The sequence below is a fragment of the Calidris pugnax genome, unplaced genomic scaffold, assembly GCF_001431845.1.
Source record: "Calidris pugnax isolate Ruff unplaced genomic scaffold, ASM143184v1 scaffold140, whole genome shotgun sequence".
NCBI lineage: Eukaryota > Metazoa > Chordata > Aves > Charadriiformes > Scolopacidae > Calidris > Calidris pugnax.
Genome location: NW_015090896.1, coordinates 1,030,036 through 1,044,417, shown reverse-complemented (window position 1 = coordinate 1,044,417; position 14,382 = coordinate 1,030,036). Strand labels below are relative to the sequence as shown.

Genomic DNA, 14,382 nt, shown 5'->3' with positions numbered 1-14,382 from the left:
GGGTTCTTGTGGGCGGGAGAAATCCCATCCTGGACCTGGCATCATTGGGGCAGAGGCTGCTTTTCCTGGCTTGAATAAAGATGAGCAGTTTGGCATTGCAGTGTGTTGGACGTGTGTCTGTTCTCTTGTGATGGAGGGTGTGCTGTGCCTGCCGGCTCTGGACATGGCTGTGTGTTGGTGGCAGGAGAATCGCTTGGGGATGCTGGAGGTCACCATCATGGCTGTTCTTGAGGATGCTCTTTCCTGGCAGCAAGAGTCTTGGGGCAGACCGATGATGTTCAGGGAGGCCGTGGCACAGGTCAAGGCCAGGCCAGGATGTCAACAGTGAGCCAAGGACCAGGTCTGAATCAGTGGGGCCAAGCAGCAGGGCTGGTGGGGTCCAGCACAAGTTCCCCAGCTCAAAGCAGTTCCCCTGGACAAGGGATGGCCCCAGGCATGTCTTCCCATCAGTGTGGGCTGGAAGCCCTCTTCCCCTCTCCACACTGTACTCAGCAGCCCTTGGCTTTCCTGGCCATAGACTGGTCCTGGGCCTGATACCACACCTCCAGCAGTGAGGATGCTCCCCAGGACCCTTAGATCCACAAAGACACCACCACAGACACCTATTCCTCCTCCTATAGCTTGCTGCTCGGGGAAGACCCCCATCACAAGAATCTCTCTTGTAGGTGGTACCAGACCCTTGATCTCTGCTGTAGCCAACCTGAAGACCCTTTGTCGCTTCAGGATCCAGCTCCCACAGCTTTGGTCTCCCTGGCTAATGGACCAGCACTCTTGGTACTCTCTCCCACAGCCAGTATTCTGGTTTGAAGATTGGTAGAGGACTGCACCACCATGCAGACACACCACAGACAGATTGTTTGTACAAAAAATCATTAGAAATAAAGTTTACCAGGAACATAGGACAGATCAAGATGATGAGGTGTAGGGCATGGCCAGAGACGCCAATTGACCATCAGCCTGCTTATATGAGCTTAGCTCCTTTCATCCCTTGCTTCTTTCTGTTTCTCATGACCCATTCCTCCATGACCCACCTTGATCTTTACCTTTCTGAAGCATCACATAATTCCTAGAAATCCACAAACTCTCTTGATCAAGTTCACATCTCCAAGGTCTGGTATGTCCCCTACTCCCACTTAGTTTGCATAGTCCCTATTCAGTGGCAGTTTATCTCAGCAGCCATCAGAAAGGTAGAATAATACTCATCACTTCTTGGTGTGTTAAATGTAAGGGTGAACTTGTTCTTTGAAGTAAAATGTTTTTCATGATCCTTCATGTCGTACAGCATCATCTTAGTAAATAAACTCAGAAGAAAGGAAGGGACAAATATTTTATCCTTTTCTGGGACTCCTTGCTGCTGGTGTCTACACCAACCACTCTGCTTTGTCCATCCCAGGCAGTACATGCCAAGCCACCACAGCCCATGCGACCACTGTATAGAGGGATGTCACAAGAGGTGTTGCATGAGGATAACGGTGAAGGTTGCAACAGCCTCCAGGAGGCACCTCAGCCTCTCCCATTGCTTCAGAGAGGGATTAGGTGCAACTCCATCGTCCCCACACAGATGGGTCGCTTTCCGATTGGCCAAAGGGAGATGTGTCAGCAGGAATATGCACGTGTCCCCTCCACCAGCAATGATATAAAACCTCGGAGATTTAGCCAAAGCAGTACTCCTTGGACCCAAGGACATCTGGACACCAGCCATTCCTGTTGGGTTCTTACTGCCTGAACACCAAGACCTTCATCAGGTAAGGAATGGCTGCGTCATTTTCTGGAAAACTGCCCCTTCAGTTCTCTGCTCAAGCCCCATCACCCCAGACTCATCTCCATGGCAAAACGCTGGAAGTACCCATGCATGTAACCAAGGCCATCAGAAATGCCTTGGAATTAAGAATAATCCCAAGGGGTGGGGAGTGGTACAGACCTAAGAATTGTTCTTAAGTGAAAGGTAGAGGCAACATCATCTGCTTTAGCAGGAGGTAGCCCCTCTGCAGTTTGGTATAGCAGACTGCCCAGGCTTCTGCATCACCTGGGTCCTCCATGTCCTCGCTGTCTTGGTGTCCCCCTCTGCAGCCCTGTGAAGACCCGGGAGAGGCCTCAGCCATGAAGATCCTGTACCTGCTCTTCTCCATCTTCTTCCTGTTGATCCAGGGTTCTGCAGGTGAGTGTGGAAGAAGGGAGGCAGGTGAGGTATGAGCGGCCATCAAAGGTGTTCCTCCATGTGCCCGAGAAGTGATCACATTAGATGGAGTACTGCAAAGGGTAGGGGGGATTGAAAAGGAGGCATTTTCTGAGTGCCCTTCAAAGAGGACATGGACTGTGGGTGGAGAGAGCCCGTGGAAACAGAGGGCTGGAATCTTCTGTCGATCAGGAAGGGGGTTGGTTTCAGGCTCCAATCCTTCCCCCAGCTGTTCTTCTTTCCATGTCTCTGGAGGATCTTTCTTTTGTGTAGGGATGGGAAAGCCCCAGGGAGTTGTTGGATCTGTGTGTTTTCTGAGGCACAAAGCAGTCCATTCTCCTCTTAGTGGTGTCTCAGCTGAGTGTCCCAAAATCTCATTTCCCCAAGGCATGATCCCTGCAAGGGCTGGGCAAGGACTTCCCATCAGAGATCCCTCCAAGGCAAAGGTTCAACCAAGACTGGGACATGGGCTATGGGGAGTACCCCACTTGCCACCACTGCTGGTCCAGACAGCGGTGAACACACAGCTGAGGAGCCAGCACAGCTCTTCCTCGACCTCATGCTGGTCCTTCCCACTGTCTGTTCTTGTGTGTACCCACGAGGGACTGAAAGAGTCCTTCTAGGAGAGACATGTTGGCCTTGAAGCTGTGGCTATGGTGAGGTTGAAGCTGAGCCCATCAATTGGCCTGAAAGGCACAGGGAGTGTCAGGATTTCTGCAACCACACACTGCCATGCCAGATGATCTCTTTCATTCTTTTGTGTTTAGTGTTCTCCATGGAACCACAAAAGTTGGGGTGCAGACAAAGGGGGGGATACTGCACTAGTGCATACTGCCGCCGTACTTCAAGAATTTATGCAACTTGTCCAAGATTGCTACATTGCTGCAAAAGGTAAGGACATGACTAAGGAAAGAGTTACCTTTTTTCTCCGCAGAAATCTCTGTTACAAATTTCTGTCTAGACATTGTCTGGTAAATTCTCTCTTGCGTTTATGCTTTGGGGGAGAGGCCCGAGGAGGCAGGGAAAAGCCCTTGTGGGCCTGGACCTGCCTGCTGTGGGACTGAAGGAGCCCAAGGTCAGCCAGCACCTTCCTGCTCTTCTTCAGTCCCAGGAGACCCATTCAGGCTTTGCAGAGGGCTCTCCCAAGCCAACCAAGAGCAAAGCAGTCACTGTCCTTGGACAATATTGAGGTCATGATCCTGGTTTTGCTGCATTTACATGGACTTGGAGTCAGGGCTTCCAACACTAAGATAACACAGGCCCAAACTGTCTGCAATAAGGACCAACCCTCACCTTTGTTGAGCCTGATTCTCTTGCACCATAGACTTGCTTGTCACTGCAGGGGAGATGACAGTGGGAGGAAAGGAAAAGTGAGCTTCAACAGGTGATGCTCTTGTCTGCTTTCTTCACACAGAATCTGAGGTTGAGACCCTGAACTCTGTCAGCAGGACGTCCCCCTTTCTTCTGGCTTCTGGAACCATCTCGTGATGTCCTCTCCTCCTTCTGCCTCTGCCATCCCCAGGTGATGTGACAGCACTGCTGGGTGCCCGGCTGCTCGTGGGTGAGAGACATCCCAGAGCTGGTGTCATTGGGGCAGAGGCTTCTTTTCCTGGCTTGAATAAAGATGAGCAGTTTGGCATTGCAGTGTGTTGGACATGTGTCTGTTCTGTTGTGGTGGAGCCTGTGTTTCACAGTGGCTGGCTCCAGGGTTTTCGGTGGGGTGGTGACAGGAAGAAGTGCTTGGGGATGCTAGAGGTCACCACCATCAAATCTGTCCACAGGGATGCTCCTTCCTGGCAGTGGTGTGGGGACACCTATCCAGGCAGTCCCTGCTGGGCCAGGGTGTTTGCTGTGGGTGTGATGGAACTTCTCTCTGCTGGGGATGAGGAATCTTGTCCTAGTTTTCACAGGCGCAGACTTCTTTCTTTTCCAGGACCTTCCTTCCATGTCAGTCTCTTTTTGTGGTGGGTAAAGGTGTCCTTTCTTGTCGTAAGTGCTCAGCCCTGGTGATGATGAGTTCAAGGCAAGCACTATTTTGCTGCTTAGTGGGAGCAGAGTCTCCTTGGGTACTTTGCAGTAGATGTCTATACATACATGAACCAGGACATTACTCTGACTGGAGAGGTCAGAACTGACACTTGTGTTTGTCTATTTATCCGTGCACACACTGGAAATTCTCTCTCAATTTTGTTATTGGCTGGGCAAATATGGGACTAACTGGAGCCCAGGAAGGGTCCCTGCACTCTGCAGATGGTGGATGAGCTGCCAGCAATGTTGGTGGGAACTGATGGAGGATGCTAGGTCGTTTCAGCCCCAGCAGCAGCTCCTGGGATGGGCAGCACAGTATTGTCAACTCAGGGGTGTCCCCATGTCCCTGGGTTGCATATTCTCCCCTTTCTCCAATAGCCAAGAGGGATTTTGCAATGGGAAGCAGGGTGATGTTCATGGCACTTGGATGGGATGCTCACTGCCATCCCACAGCAGTCTCTGGGAAAGGCTCTCCAACACATCTACTGGCTCCCTCCTGGCACAAGGGGGGACTCCAAGGATGGAAGTAGGATCTTCCTTCCTCCCTCCTCCTCCTCTCCAGTAAGGCTGCTGTGCCCAGTGCTGCTGACTTGGAAAGGCAAGGGCCAGGAGGTATGGAGATGATGGCAAAACCTCATCTGTGGAGCGCAAGAGCTTTGTTACAAGGTCCCAGCTCTGGTCCCAGCTGCAGAACCTGCAGTAGGAACCTTTCCTTAAAGAAATGGGATGTGAGAGACCTCAGGGGGGGATGCCACAGCAACCAGAAGTCATATGTGACTCATAATCTCAATTGAGGAAAAATAAAAGTCTCTTTTAAGAAGTTTAGCTTCTGTCTTCTTTCATCTGGATTATGTCTGTAGGGAAACCTCATTATCTACCGGGCAGCTTTGCTGTGGTATCAGATAAATCCTCCATTTATCCATACACTTCATTCATTTATATCTTACCTGTTGCTCCCTGGAGCATCAAGAGGAGGAGAGCACAGAGGTCAGCCTGGAGTTGCTGGTACCTCAGAATGTCCAGAGCAAAAGCTCCGCTTCCTGCTTCTCCCCTTGCCAGAGGAAAGGAAGCATCACGTTCCCCTTCTGACATCTCAGAAGGATTCCCAGGCCTCGAGCCCTGGGTCTTGTGTCATCTTACCTTGCATAAGAGCCTCTGGGTGCTGTGGTTTGCTGGATATGTCCTGGGACACACACACACACTGCATCATTGCTCATTAGAAGTCAGCACCAAGCTGCTGCTCTACCACAGAAATGAACTTTTTTCTGCTTCTTTTCAAAAATCTCTCCCAGTAAAACCCAAGATCAGTCCCCTGGGCAAGTGCGCCATGTGCTTCTGCTACGCATGCAGAAGCCATCTTCCACTTTTTTCATGATTGTTGTCTTTGCCACCATGACTTGTAATCTCAACGACATGCAAAGAGAAAAGGTCAAGAGGCCAGAATCCACTGCCAAAATCTCCAACAGATGACCCCTTGGAGTTGGGAGGACCAGATCACTCTTCCAAACACCTTGAAATACAGTTGCCAAATCAGACATGCAACACAGCCCCCACCTGCCCAAAAAGGACTTCCACTTCTCCAGATTGCATAAATGGCATCATATGCATTGGCTTCACAGGCGATGGCTGTGTCTGTCATATTTCTTCATCTTGGGTGGGTTTAGGAGTAGACACAGATTTGTTGGATGACCTGGTTTACAGACCTTAACTTGTATCCTGGTGTTACTCTCGCTTTGTCTGAACAGTCACTAGAGAGACAGAGTCATGCTGATGACCTTTGACATCTCAGGTTGTTGTGGTTTGGGCTGGACCGGCCACTGAAGCAATATCTTGCACAGACACCCTGTCCCAGAAGAAGGTGTTCTTGCAGTGTCTAGAGGTGGGAGGGTTTTCAATATTCTGCGTGTTCTTGAACATCACACACTGGCTGATTAATCAGATGAGAAGAGACATAGAAGGACTCCCTTTTTCTGTGACTGTGTTGGTGCTGGTGTCTGCACCAACCAGATACTTTGTCCACCCCAAGGATTTTTCAGCAAGCCACCACGGCCCGTGTGCCCACTGTGCCCCGGGGTGTCACAAGAGGTGTTGCATGAGGATAACGGTGAAGATTGCAACAGCCCCCAGGAGGCACCTCAGCCTCTCCCACTGCAGCAGACAGGACAAGCTACAACCCCACCATCCCCACGCAGATGGGTCACTTTCTGATTGGCCAAGGGGAGATGTGGCATGCAGGAAAAAGCCCATCCCACCCACTGGAAACAGTGTAAAACCAGGCCGTTTGGGGCAAAGGGATACTCCCTGATCCTTGCACTTTTGGGTGCAAGTCATCGCTGGTGGGATTGTTACAGCCTGTTGCTGCCTTGGTGGACTCTCAACCAACACCTTCATCAGGTAGGTGACTAAGGAGCCTCTTCCAGACTGGCCACCCATTCAGCTTCTCTGTGCAAACCCTTCTTCCTGGAGGCAACTAAATGACAAATTGTTGGAAGTGTCTCTGAACGTAAACAAGCTTCAGAGCTGCCTGGGAAAGAATAAAAACTTTCTTTGGGACTTCTTAAAAAACTTTTAAGAGCCCAGAACATATGGAAGATAAAATAAATGACAAATTGTTGGAAGTGTCTCTGAACATAAACAAGCGTCAGAGCTGCCTGGGAAAGAGAATAAAAACTTTCTTTGGGACTCCTTAAAAAACTTTTAAGAGTCCAGAACATGTGGAAGATAAAAGCAGATTTTCCTAAGTACAGGAGAGACTGGAAAGGTGCCTTCATGCGGAGTTCTTTGCTGGGAAGCCTGGGAATGGTCTTGAGTTGAAGATGGGCACTCCCAAGCGAAGCTGGGAGGACTGTCTTGAGCCCAGAGAAGTAGAGATGATTGGGCAGGGTGTTTTGGGCAGCCAGCTTTGTATTGGCTGAGGTGATGGAGAACACCATCTAACTCTTCATAGAGCACGACATCTCCAGGTACAAGCATTTCCCTAAATTCTTGACCCTGGTTTGGCTATTGGCAGGGCACTGAGTGTTGGCACAAACGTTTACAGATGTGCAAACCTTCTCTGTTCTGGCATTTGATTAAGAAGAGGCAGAAGGGAGAGAGTAATGTCCTGGTGGTAAACCTGGCCTGCTGACTGTTGTTGGGAAGTGTATCTTGTGTTACCCCTTGTTCCTGTCTCTCTGGAAAATTCTGCTCAGGGGACAAACACATGCTCTGTGAAAGTTCTGAGGGACTATAACTTGTAAAAGTAGTTTTTTATCTCCTTATAATCTCAGTTTCAGTACATGTTGTTTTGAGTAAAATGCCAACAACTAGGCATGAATTGTCCAGTCCATGTTTTGAGGAAAACATCAGGAAAACCTGTGAAAAAGACAATGAAATAAACTCCAAGTCGTCCAACAGGCTGGTGTTTCCTGCAATGCTCCCAAGTCACCTCAGAAATTGCAATGCTAAGAATTATTATTATCACTTTTTCTTTGTTGGAGATTGAACTTCTGCATTTTGGCTCACCCTGTGTGCCCAGCTTTGTCCATGTCCTGTCTTTGCTGTCTTGATGTGTCCTCTCTGCAGCCCTGTGAAGACCTGGGATAGGCGCCAACCATGCGGATCCTGTACCTGCTCTTCCCCTTCTTCCTCCTGTTGCTCCAGGGTGCTGCAGGTGAGAGGGGAAGAAGGGAGACGAGGTGAGGTGTGAGCCCCCATCAGTAGGGATTGCCCTGTCCTGAGAAATGACCAGATTTGTCAGAAGGAGATAACGTTTGAGAGGGGTCGGTTCTGATGAACGGCCGCACAGATGAGGGGCCAACACGGCTCCTCCTGGATCTCACACTGGTCTTTTCCTATGACTTTATCCACACACACACATGCTGCTGCAGAAAAAAGTAACCTCCTACTGGACAGGTAAAGATGTTGGGTCTGGTGGTCAGTGCACGTGGGAGCCTGTGATCTGGGAGCAGCAACAGTCTCTCTGGAACCATGCTTATTCTTAACAGTTATCCCAAAGTCACTTTATTTCACCTCTTTCACTGTGCAGGGTCCACCCTGGCTATAAGCAGTAAGAAAGAATGTGAACGACAAAAAGGCTTCTGTGGATTTCTGAAGTGCCCTTTCCCCTTTATCGTCAAAGGGAAATGTTCAAGGTTCTTCTTTTGCTGCAAAAAGTAAGTTTTTAGATATAAATATGCTACTGTGATGGCAGAGTTGCTTCTGTGTTTAAGCGCCCGTGACTCTCTAACAGCTCAGTGCTATACATGCTCCAAGGCAGAGGCCAGGGGAGGAAAGGAAAGGTGGCTGGATTTGCTCTGGGTGGGACTGAAGGAGCCCGAGGTCAGCCAGCACCTCCCTGCTCTCCTTCAGTCCCAGGAGACCCATTCAGGCTTTGCAGAGGGCTCTCCCAAGCCAACCAAGAGCAAAGCAGTCACTGTCCTTGGACAGCATCGAGGTCATGATCCTGGTTTTGCTGCATCTACCTAGACTTGGAGTCAGGGCTGCCAACACTAAGATAACACAGGCCCAAACTGTTTGCAATAGCAACAAAACCTCACCTTTGTTGAGCCGGATTCTCTTGGACCATAGACTTGCTTGTCACTGCAGGGAGATGGGAGAGAGAGAGGGAAAGGAAAAGTGAGCTTCAAAGGGTGACGCTCTTGTCTGCTTTCTTTGTACAGTCTCTGGGGTTGAGACCCTGGACTCTGCAACCAGGATGTCCCTCTCACTTCTGGCTTCTGGAACCATGTCCTGATGTCCTCTCCTCTTCCTGCCTCTGCTGTCCCCAGGTGGTGTGACAGCAGGAGTGGAAGCGCTTCTCCTGCTGAGTGCTCTGGTGTCGTTGGGGCAGAGGCTGCTTTTCCTGGCTTGAATAAAGATGAGCAGTTTGGCATTGCAGTGTGTTGGATGTGTGTCTATCCTGTTGTGATGGAGGGTGTGCTGCGTCTGCTTGCTCTGGTGGTGGTGGGTTTGTGGAGGAGAAGCACTTGGGGATGCTAGAGGTCACCACCATGAGTGTCCCAGGGATGCTCTTTCTTGGCAGTGGTGTGGGGACACCTATCTGGGCAGTCCCTGCTGGGCCAGGGTGTTTGCTGTGGGTGTGATGGAGCTGCTCTGGAGGATGGTCCCTTGGGAGAAGTGAGAGCCCTGTCCTGCTCCTGCACAGCCATGGTTTCATGCACAGATCTGTGCTGGATGGTGTGTCCCTTGGGTGGGCATGGCCAGGGCCACCCGTCCCAGAATCCCCAAAGGTCCCACCACATCTCCATCTCCCTCCCCTGCAGTGGGGCTGTGAGTTTCAGAGCAGTCCCTGTTCAAATCCCTCCCTACTAGTGTTCACAGCACCAACCCCTCCACCAGCCCCACAGCCTTTCTTCCTACCACGTCCTTCCTGCAGGGCCCTGATGCCACAGACAGCCCTTAAGGAGACCTTTACAGGCCTTGGAGGAAAGTGGGTCTCCCACACTGGCTGTCCAGCTCCTCCTCAAGGTGTCCTCTTCAATGGGTCCTGTGGACCACAACCTGAAAAAGTCCAGTAGTCCAGCAAGGAGAAAGCAGGGTTTTTCCTCCTCTCTCTCTCTTCTCCTCTCTGCCAAACTGGGATTGCAACAAATGGGGCTTGGAGCAACCTGGTCTGGTGGGAGGTGTCCCTGCCTGTGGCAGGGGGGTTGGAACAAGATGACCTTTAAGGTCCCTTCCCACCTAAACCATTATATGATGCCATAATTATCCTGCTTATCTACCTGTTAAGGAATAGTCAACAGCATGTTTGTTCTTTTTAGGTTAATTTCTTTTCACACTTCCATTTCTCAGCCAAACTTACAACTTCTGTCATGATGACAACTGAAAAACACCCTGACATTTTCTAAGCACAGATTTTCACTGCTTTGACTCTGTTCTGGTGTCTTGTTTGTCCTCTATATACAGAGTGCTGGACTTGCTTTCAGTGTAAGTCTTCTATGCATTCTGTTTATTTTCTTTTAGCAGTGTCAGATAGAGAGCAAGTCCACAAACTGTACCAAAGAGACAAAAGAAAAAAAAAAGAAATAAACACTCAGAGACGTTCTAAAATTCTAAAACCTGCCCAACCAGTTTGGAAATGCCTTTTGAGGGTGGACGTAATCTAGTTGCTGCATATACACTGGGAAGAGGCCTGAAGCATGAGATTTTGCCTTAACACATGACTATGTTGGGTTCTTCCTCTAGATACTTTCCCTCTGGGGGACAACAGTACCTGCTCAGCCCCCTTGGATATTTGAGCAAGCCCTGCCCACTGTTTCTCTCTGCATGGCAGGGCCAGACTGTCAGCTTGCACCAGGCAGAGGGTCCACAGCTTGTCCAGGCATGTGTTCCTCCAAACACCCATTTCCTAACGACTTCGAGTTATGTTAACCATTGCCATGACTTGAGTAAAGGAAATGAAGCCACCAGAAGTCGGTTGGGACTCCTGAGGATGAGTTTGTTCCCTGCTAAGAAGTGCAAGGACATAGTCATAGGACATGGAAGTGCTGCAATTTTAGCAGGGAAACAAAATCCCCTCCTGAACAACATTTCAGAAACGTGGGTATCCCAATGGAGAACTAAAGGGATTGTGCCATGTGGTGGAAGCAGTGGGAGAGGAGCTAATGAAGTGAGACCAATATAAGCTGTTCTCCATCTATTATCTTTTATGCATCCTCTCAGAGACACAAGTGGGGGAAAAAAAAACCCCAAACTTTCATCCATTGCTGTGAAATTACAGGACAAGCAACTTGTGGAGAGAGAAGAACTGGCATAAATTGTCACCCTGTTTAGATAATCATTGCACTATTTATGTTTGTGCATCAAAACCCAGGTGGGATCATCGCCCTCCGCCCATGCAACAGACACCCGTGCTCCAGTGATGCAAATGCAAAGCAGCAATTTATTCAAAAAGAGAGAAAGCAGTCTAGAATGCATTTGGATTTACTCTACACCATCAAGCTTTTTGCATTAAAAACAAAAGGTGAATGAGGCTTTGTAACAGAATCTAGTGGTTTTAGCAATAAGGGGGGTTCAAAGCAGATTCCTAGGTTTAGAAGAAACGTTCATCGCTCTCGAATGGACAATCCGTGAAGTTCTCATACATCCCATGGCCTGCACAAAGAAAATAAAATAAGATTCAGATCATGTCTCAGCTTGTATTCCCTCCCTACTTACTTCCAATCCATCCTTATTTTCCTCTTGGGTATAAGGACCTTCCAAAATACCTATTGTCATGTGTAGTTGTGATGGGACAGCCCCATGTGCTCATACCTGTGAGTAAGAAGACTGTTTTCCTATTGCTTCAGGAAAAGCAGGGACATAAGTTGTTATCCCTTGATGTTGGGGTGAATGCATTAATTCCTGAGTGAAAACAGAAGGCTGCCTTTCATGCGATAATTTATTTTTACGACACTGCGGCACTTTTTGCCCGCATTCGATGGCACTCAGAGATCTGTGTCCACCCTCAGCATAACTGAATTCCTCTCTGTTCCCCACACAGCACAGCAGCCAGGTTCTCCAAATGCCAAACCCTGGTATTTCCCTCCGGTGTAGGAGCTGTAAAGGTGTCCAACAGAGCTGGGACAGCACAAGACATCTCCAACTGTATTTTAGCCTTCTTGCTAGGGCAGATCATGGTGCCCATCTCAGGAGAAAGAGCACCATGGATCTCAACCTACTTCAACCCTTGACTGTCCTTATGGAGTACTAGGACAGAATAGATTTGTCTGCTCACACTGCAGCTACACCTTGGTGAAGGTCAAACTTACGCTTTGCAGCAGGAGCGAAACCCAAAGCATCTTCCAACTTTAATCAGATGGATGGGACACCTTCCATAGTGGCAGGACCCTTTTCTACAGAAAAACATGTCCCGCTGGGGTGAAGACAAACCTGCAACAACAACAACCATAAAAAATTTCCTTCCTCTCATTCTGCAGGGCAGGGCAATGCAGTCCTAATGCCAACGGGGTTTCCAATTCGTTGAGCTGCCTTCACCACCAACTTGCCTTCAGGATGGTTGGCTGGATTTGGCCTTGTTGAAAGGCTGCATAAGAGTTGAGATGACAAAGCAGGTGACCACCTTGCAGAGGACCACCTTGCAGAGGATCACCTTGCAGAGGTGGGATCCTTAGCTCACAGTGCATCTAAATGGATGGCCTTAAAGCCCAGGTAGAGAATGATGCAGACCTCCTGACTCATTGTCCTTTACCTTATGGAAAAGGGTCATGGGTCCAGAGGCTTTAAAATTGGGTCCTACCTGAAAATAGTTGGCCAGGCTTCATTTTCTTCTGTGTATGCACTGCGGAGTGTGCTGTTATGCAAAGATCATGGCCAACAGACACCATCTCAGATGTCTAACTCCAGAGTGTTTAGCACAGTGTTTTTAGGAAGATACCAGAAGTGAAAAATCACTTTTCTTCAGAAGTTACATTTTCTCCACCTTTGAAAGAGTTTTCATAGAGGAGCACAAACAAAACACTATATGACCAAGTCCTGCTCAGTTTCTAGCAATTTTAACCAGCAGTGGTTAAAATTGAGTGGAAAGTTTATTTCAGGTGGACAAAACATCCCTTCTAGCATCTCTTTTCCACCTTACCTGGAGAAACCTGGAGTGCCAAGAAGAGGAGAGAAAAGAGCAGGTAAAGGATCTTCATGACTATGGATTTGCTGTGTCACTGTGGGAGAAAGGACCAAGAGAGATGTATGACAGACAATCCTTGGGATCTACAGTCTTCTGAACTGTGCAAATGCTGTGTTATGGCATTTATATTGCCTTTTTCTTCAAACTTGCAAAAATAACCATTAGGACCCATGTGATGTAACTGCTGTGTGAACATTTCTGGGAAAAGTAAATATATATAGGGCAACTTGCTTTCAGGTTATGTGATTATTAAATTATTTTAATAGTTTGATTCCTCGTATTTCTTTCACATTTTGCAAACAGTCCTTAGCCAAAATGCAACCATAACTTTATTTTTAATTAAATGTTTTATCAAATAAATAAACAGCACCAAGCACAATGAGGGGTATATACAGTCAGACTTACAAACTTGAAAAAAAACCCCATACGTTCATTTTACAATGTTAAAATTTATCAAGAATTAACAGCTAAAACCAACTTGCTCAAAATTTTTGATCTTAGTCTACAGGCTGCAGTTCTGGAATTGAAATGTACAACCAAATTGGTTCCCAAACTGAAATTTGACAAATGCAATTTGAAAAGCAAACATGTAATGCCTTCATTGAAAGAGCTAATAATTGAACTAATATCAGCAAATTGGGATTATATAATCTAGAATGTATTTTATGGGTAAAGAAGAGGTAGTTACTGTCATATATCTTGGTATTACAGGAACTTCTGATCTGCCACTAATTATGGTCTCCTAAGCAAGGAAGAGAAATTAAGTTGTACTGAAATGTCGTATTTCTGCAAAGACTGGTAGAGGGTTGTCCAAAACAGCCTTGAAATAGTATTAGAAGATTACACAAATTTCTATACTTAAAATATCAGGAGCATCAAGTAGGTGAAGTTAACAATTCTGCAAATGAAATGAAGTTCTTAACATAAAGATGTAGACAAAAAAATATATTGCATCAAAGAGACCACCAATTTCTCTGGACTTCTCTAAAGTAACCTGACCCAGTCAGATTTTTCCCTGGGGGTTAATAAGCAGAGTATTTTTATCAAAGTATTCTAGGTATTAACATATATTTGAGCTACTTATTCAACCTGTGCAATTTCTTAAAAACTGAGACTAACCTTTTTTAGTAATCTACAAATTTAGGTTAATAATGCAGAAGTTTTGTTTTTTGGTAATTTTTGTTTGGTTGGTTGGTTTTCTGAGGAAAAAGCAATAGCAGGCATTGAAAGAAACACTGAAAATAACTGAAAAGTTACCAGGTATGAGGTGAGCTCAGACGCCAAACAGGAGCTGCTCTTGGTCCCTTCCCTCCAGAGGGTTTTGGCTGTGGGGCTGAGACCCTCTTTTATACCCTGTTCCCTAAGGGGGGTGGCAACTGCTTTCTCTTCTCAGCAAGAACATGTTCAGCCAATCAAAAAATTACCATTTTTTGGGGGTGACTTCTAATCCAACCAGAATCAAGTTGCTTTTCATTTCTTGGTGAAAAAGCTGGGTTTCCCTCCAAACCCATAGAAGCTTTTCTTCTGGAAAATCCTGGGTTATTCATGCAACACC

The 14,382-nt window shown here is 47.6% G+C and overlaps 2 protein-coding genes and 1 long non-coding RNA gene across 3 annotated transcripts; 2 read left to right on the top strand and 1 right to left on the bottom strand.

Annotated features, from left to right (window-relative positions):
• The first annotated feature begins 1,651 nt into the window (after positions 1-1,651).
• LOC106891678 lies at positions 1,652-3,799 on the top strand. The gene is made up of 4 exons (XR_001412742.1): positions 1,652-1,745; positions 2,071-2,158; positions 2,944-3,067; positions 3,591-3,799. It is a non-coding gene; the product is annotated as an uncharacterized LOC106891678 (long non-coding RNA).
• A 2,670-nt stretch (positions 3,800-6,469) lies between these two features.
• LOC106891665 (gallinacin-1-like) lies at positions 6,470-9,082 on the top strand. The gene is made up of 5 exons (XM_014948375.1): positions 6,470-6,598; positions 7,769-7,856; positions 8,232-8,358; positions 8,866-8,873; positions 8,909-9,082. The coding sequence occupies exons 2-5, from the start codon at positions 7,799-7,801 to the stop codon at positions 8,980-8,982; spliced, it is 267 nt and encodes an 88-aa protein (XP_014803861.1). The 5' UTR covers positions 6,470-6,598; positions 7,769-7,798; the 3' UTR covers positions 8,983-9,082.
• Positions 9,083-11,067: 1,985 nt separating this feature from the next.
• LOC106891673 (antimicrobial peptide THP2-like) lies at positions 11,068-14,157 on the bottom strand. Its single transcript, XM_014948383.1, is given in 5 exon segments — positions 11,068-11,220; positions 11,222-11,299; positions 11,952-12,076; positions 12,783-12,861; positions 14,085-14,157. Coding segments are annotated over 4 exon segments (348 nt in total). The 5' UTR covers positions 12,841-12,861; positions 14,085-14,157; the 3' UTR covers positions 11,068-11,133.
• Between the last annotated feature and the right edge of the window lie 225 nt (positions 14,158-14,382).

Bases quoted from the DNA above. Each gene is read 5' to 3' on its own strand.
- LOC106891665 (XM_014948375.1), top strand. From the start codon at position 7,799: ATGCGGATCCTGTACCTGCTCTTCCCCTTCTTCCTCCTGTTGCTCCAG. The intron at 7,857-8,231 runs GTGAGAGGGGAA...TTCACTGTGCAG, and splicing joins GTTGCTCCAGGGTGCTGCAG to GGTCCACCCTGGCTATAAGC.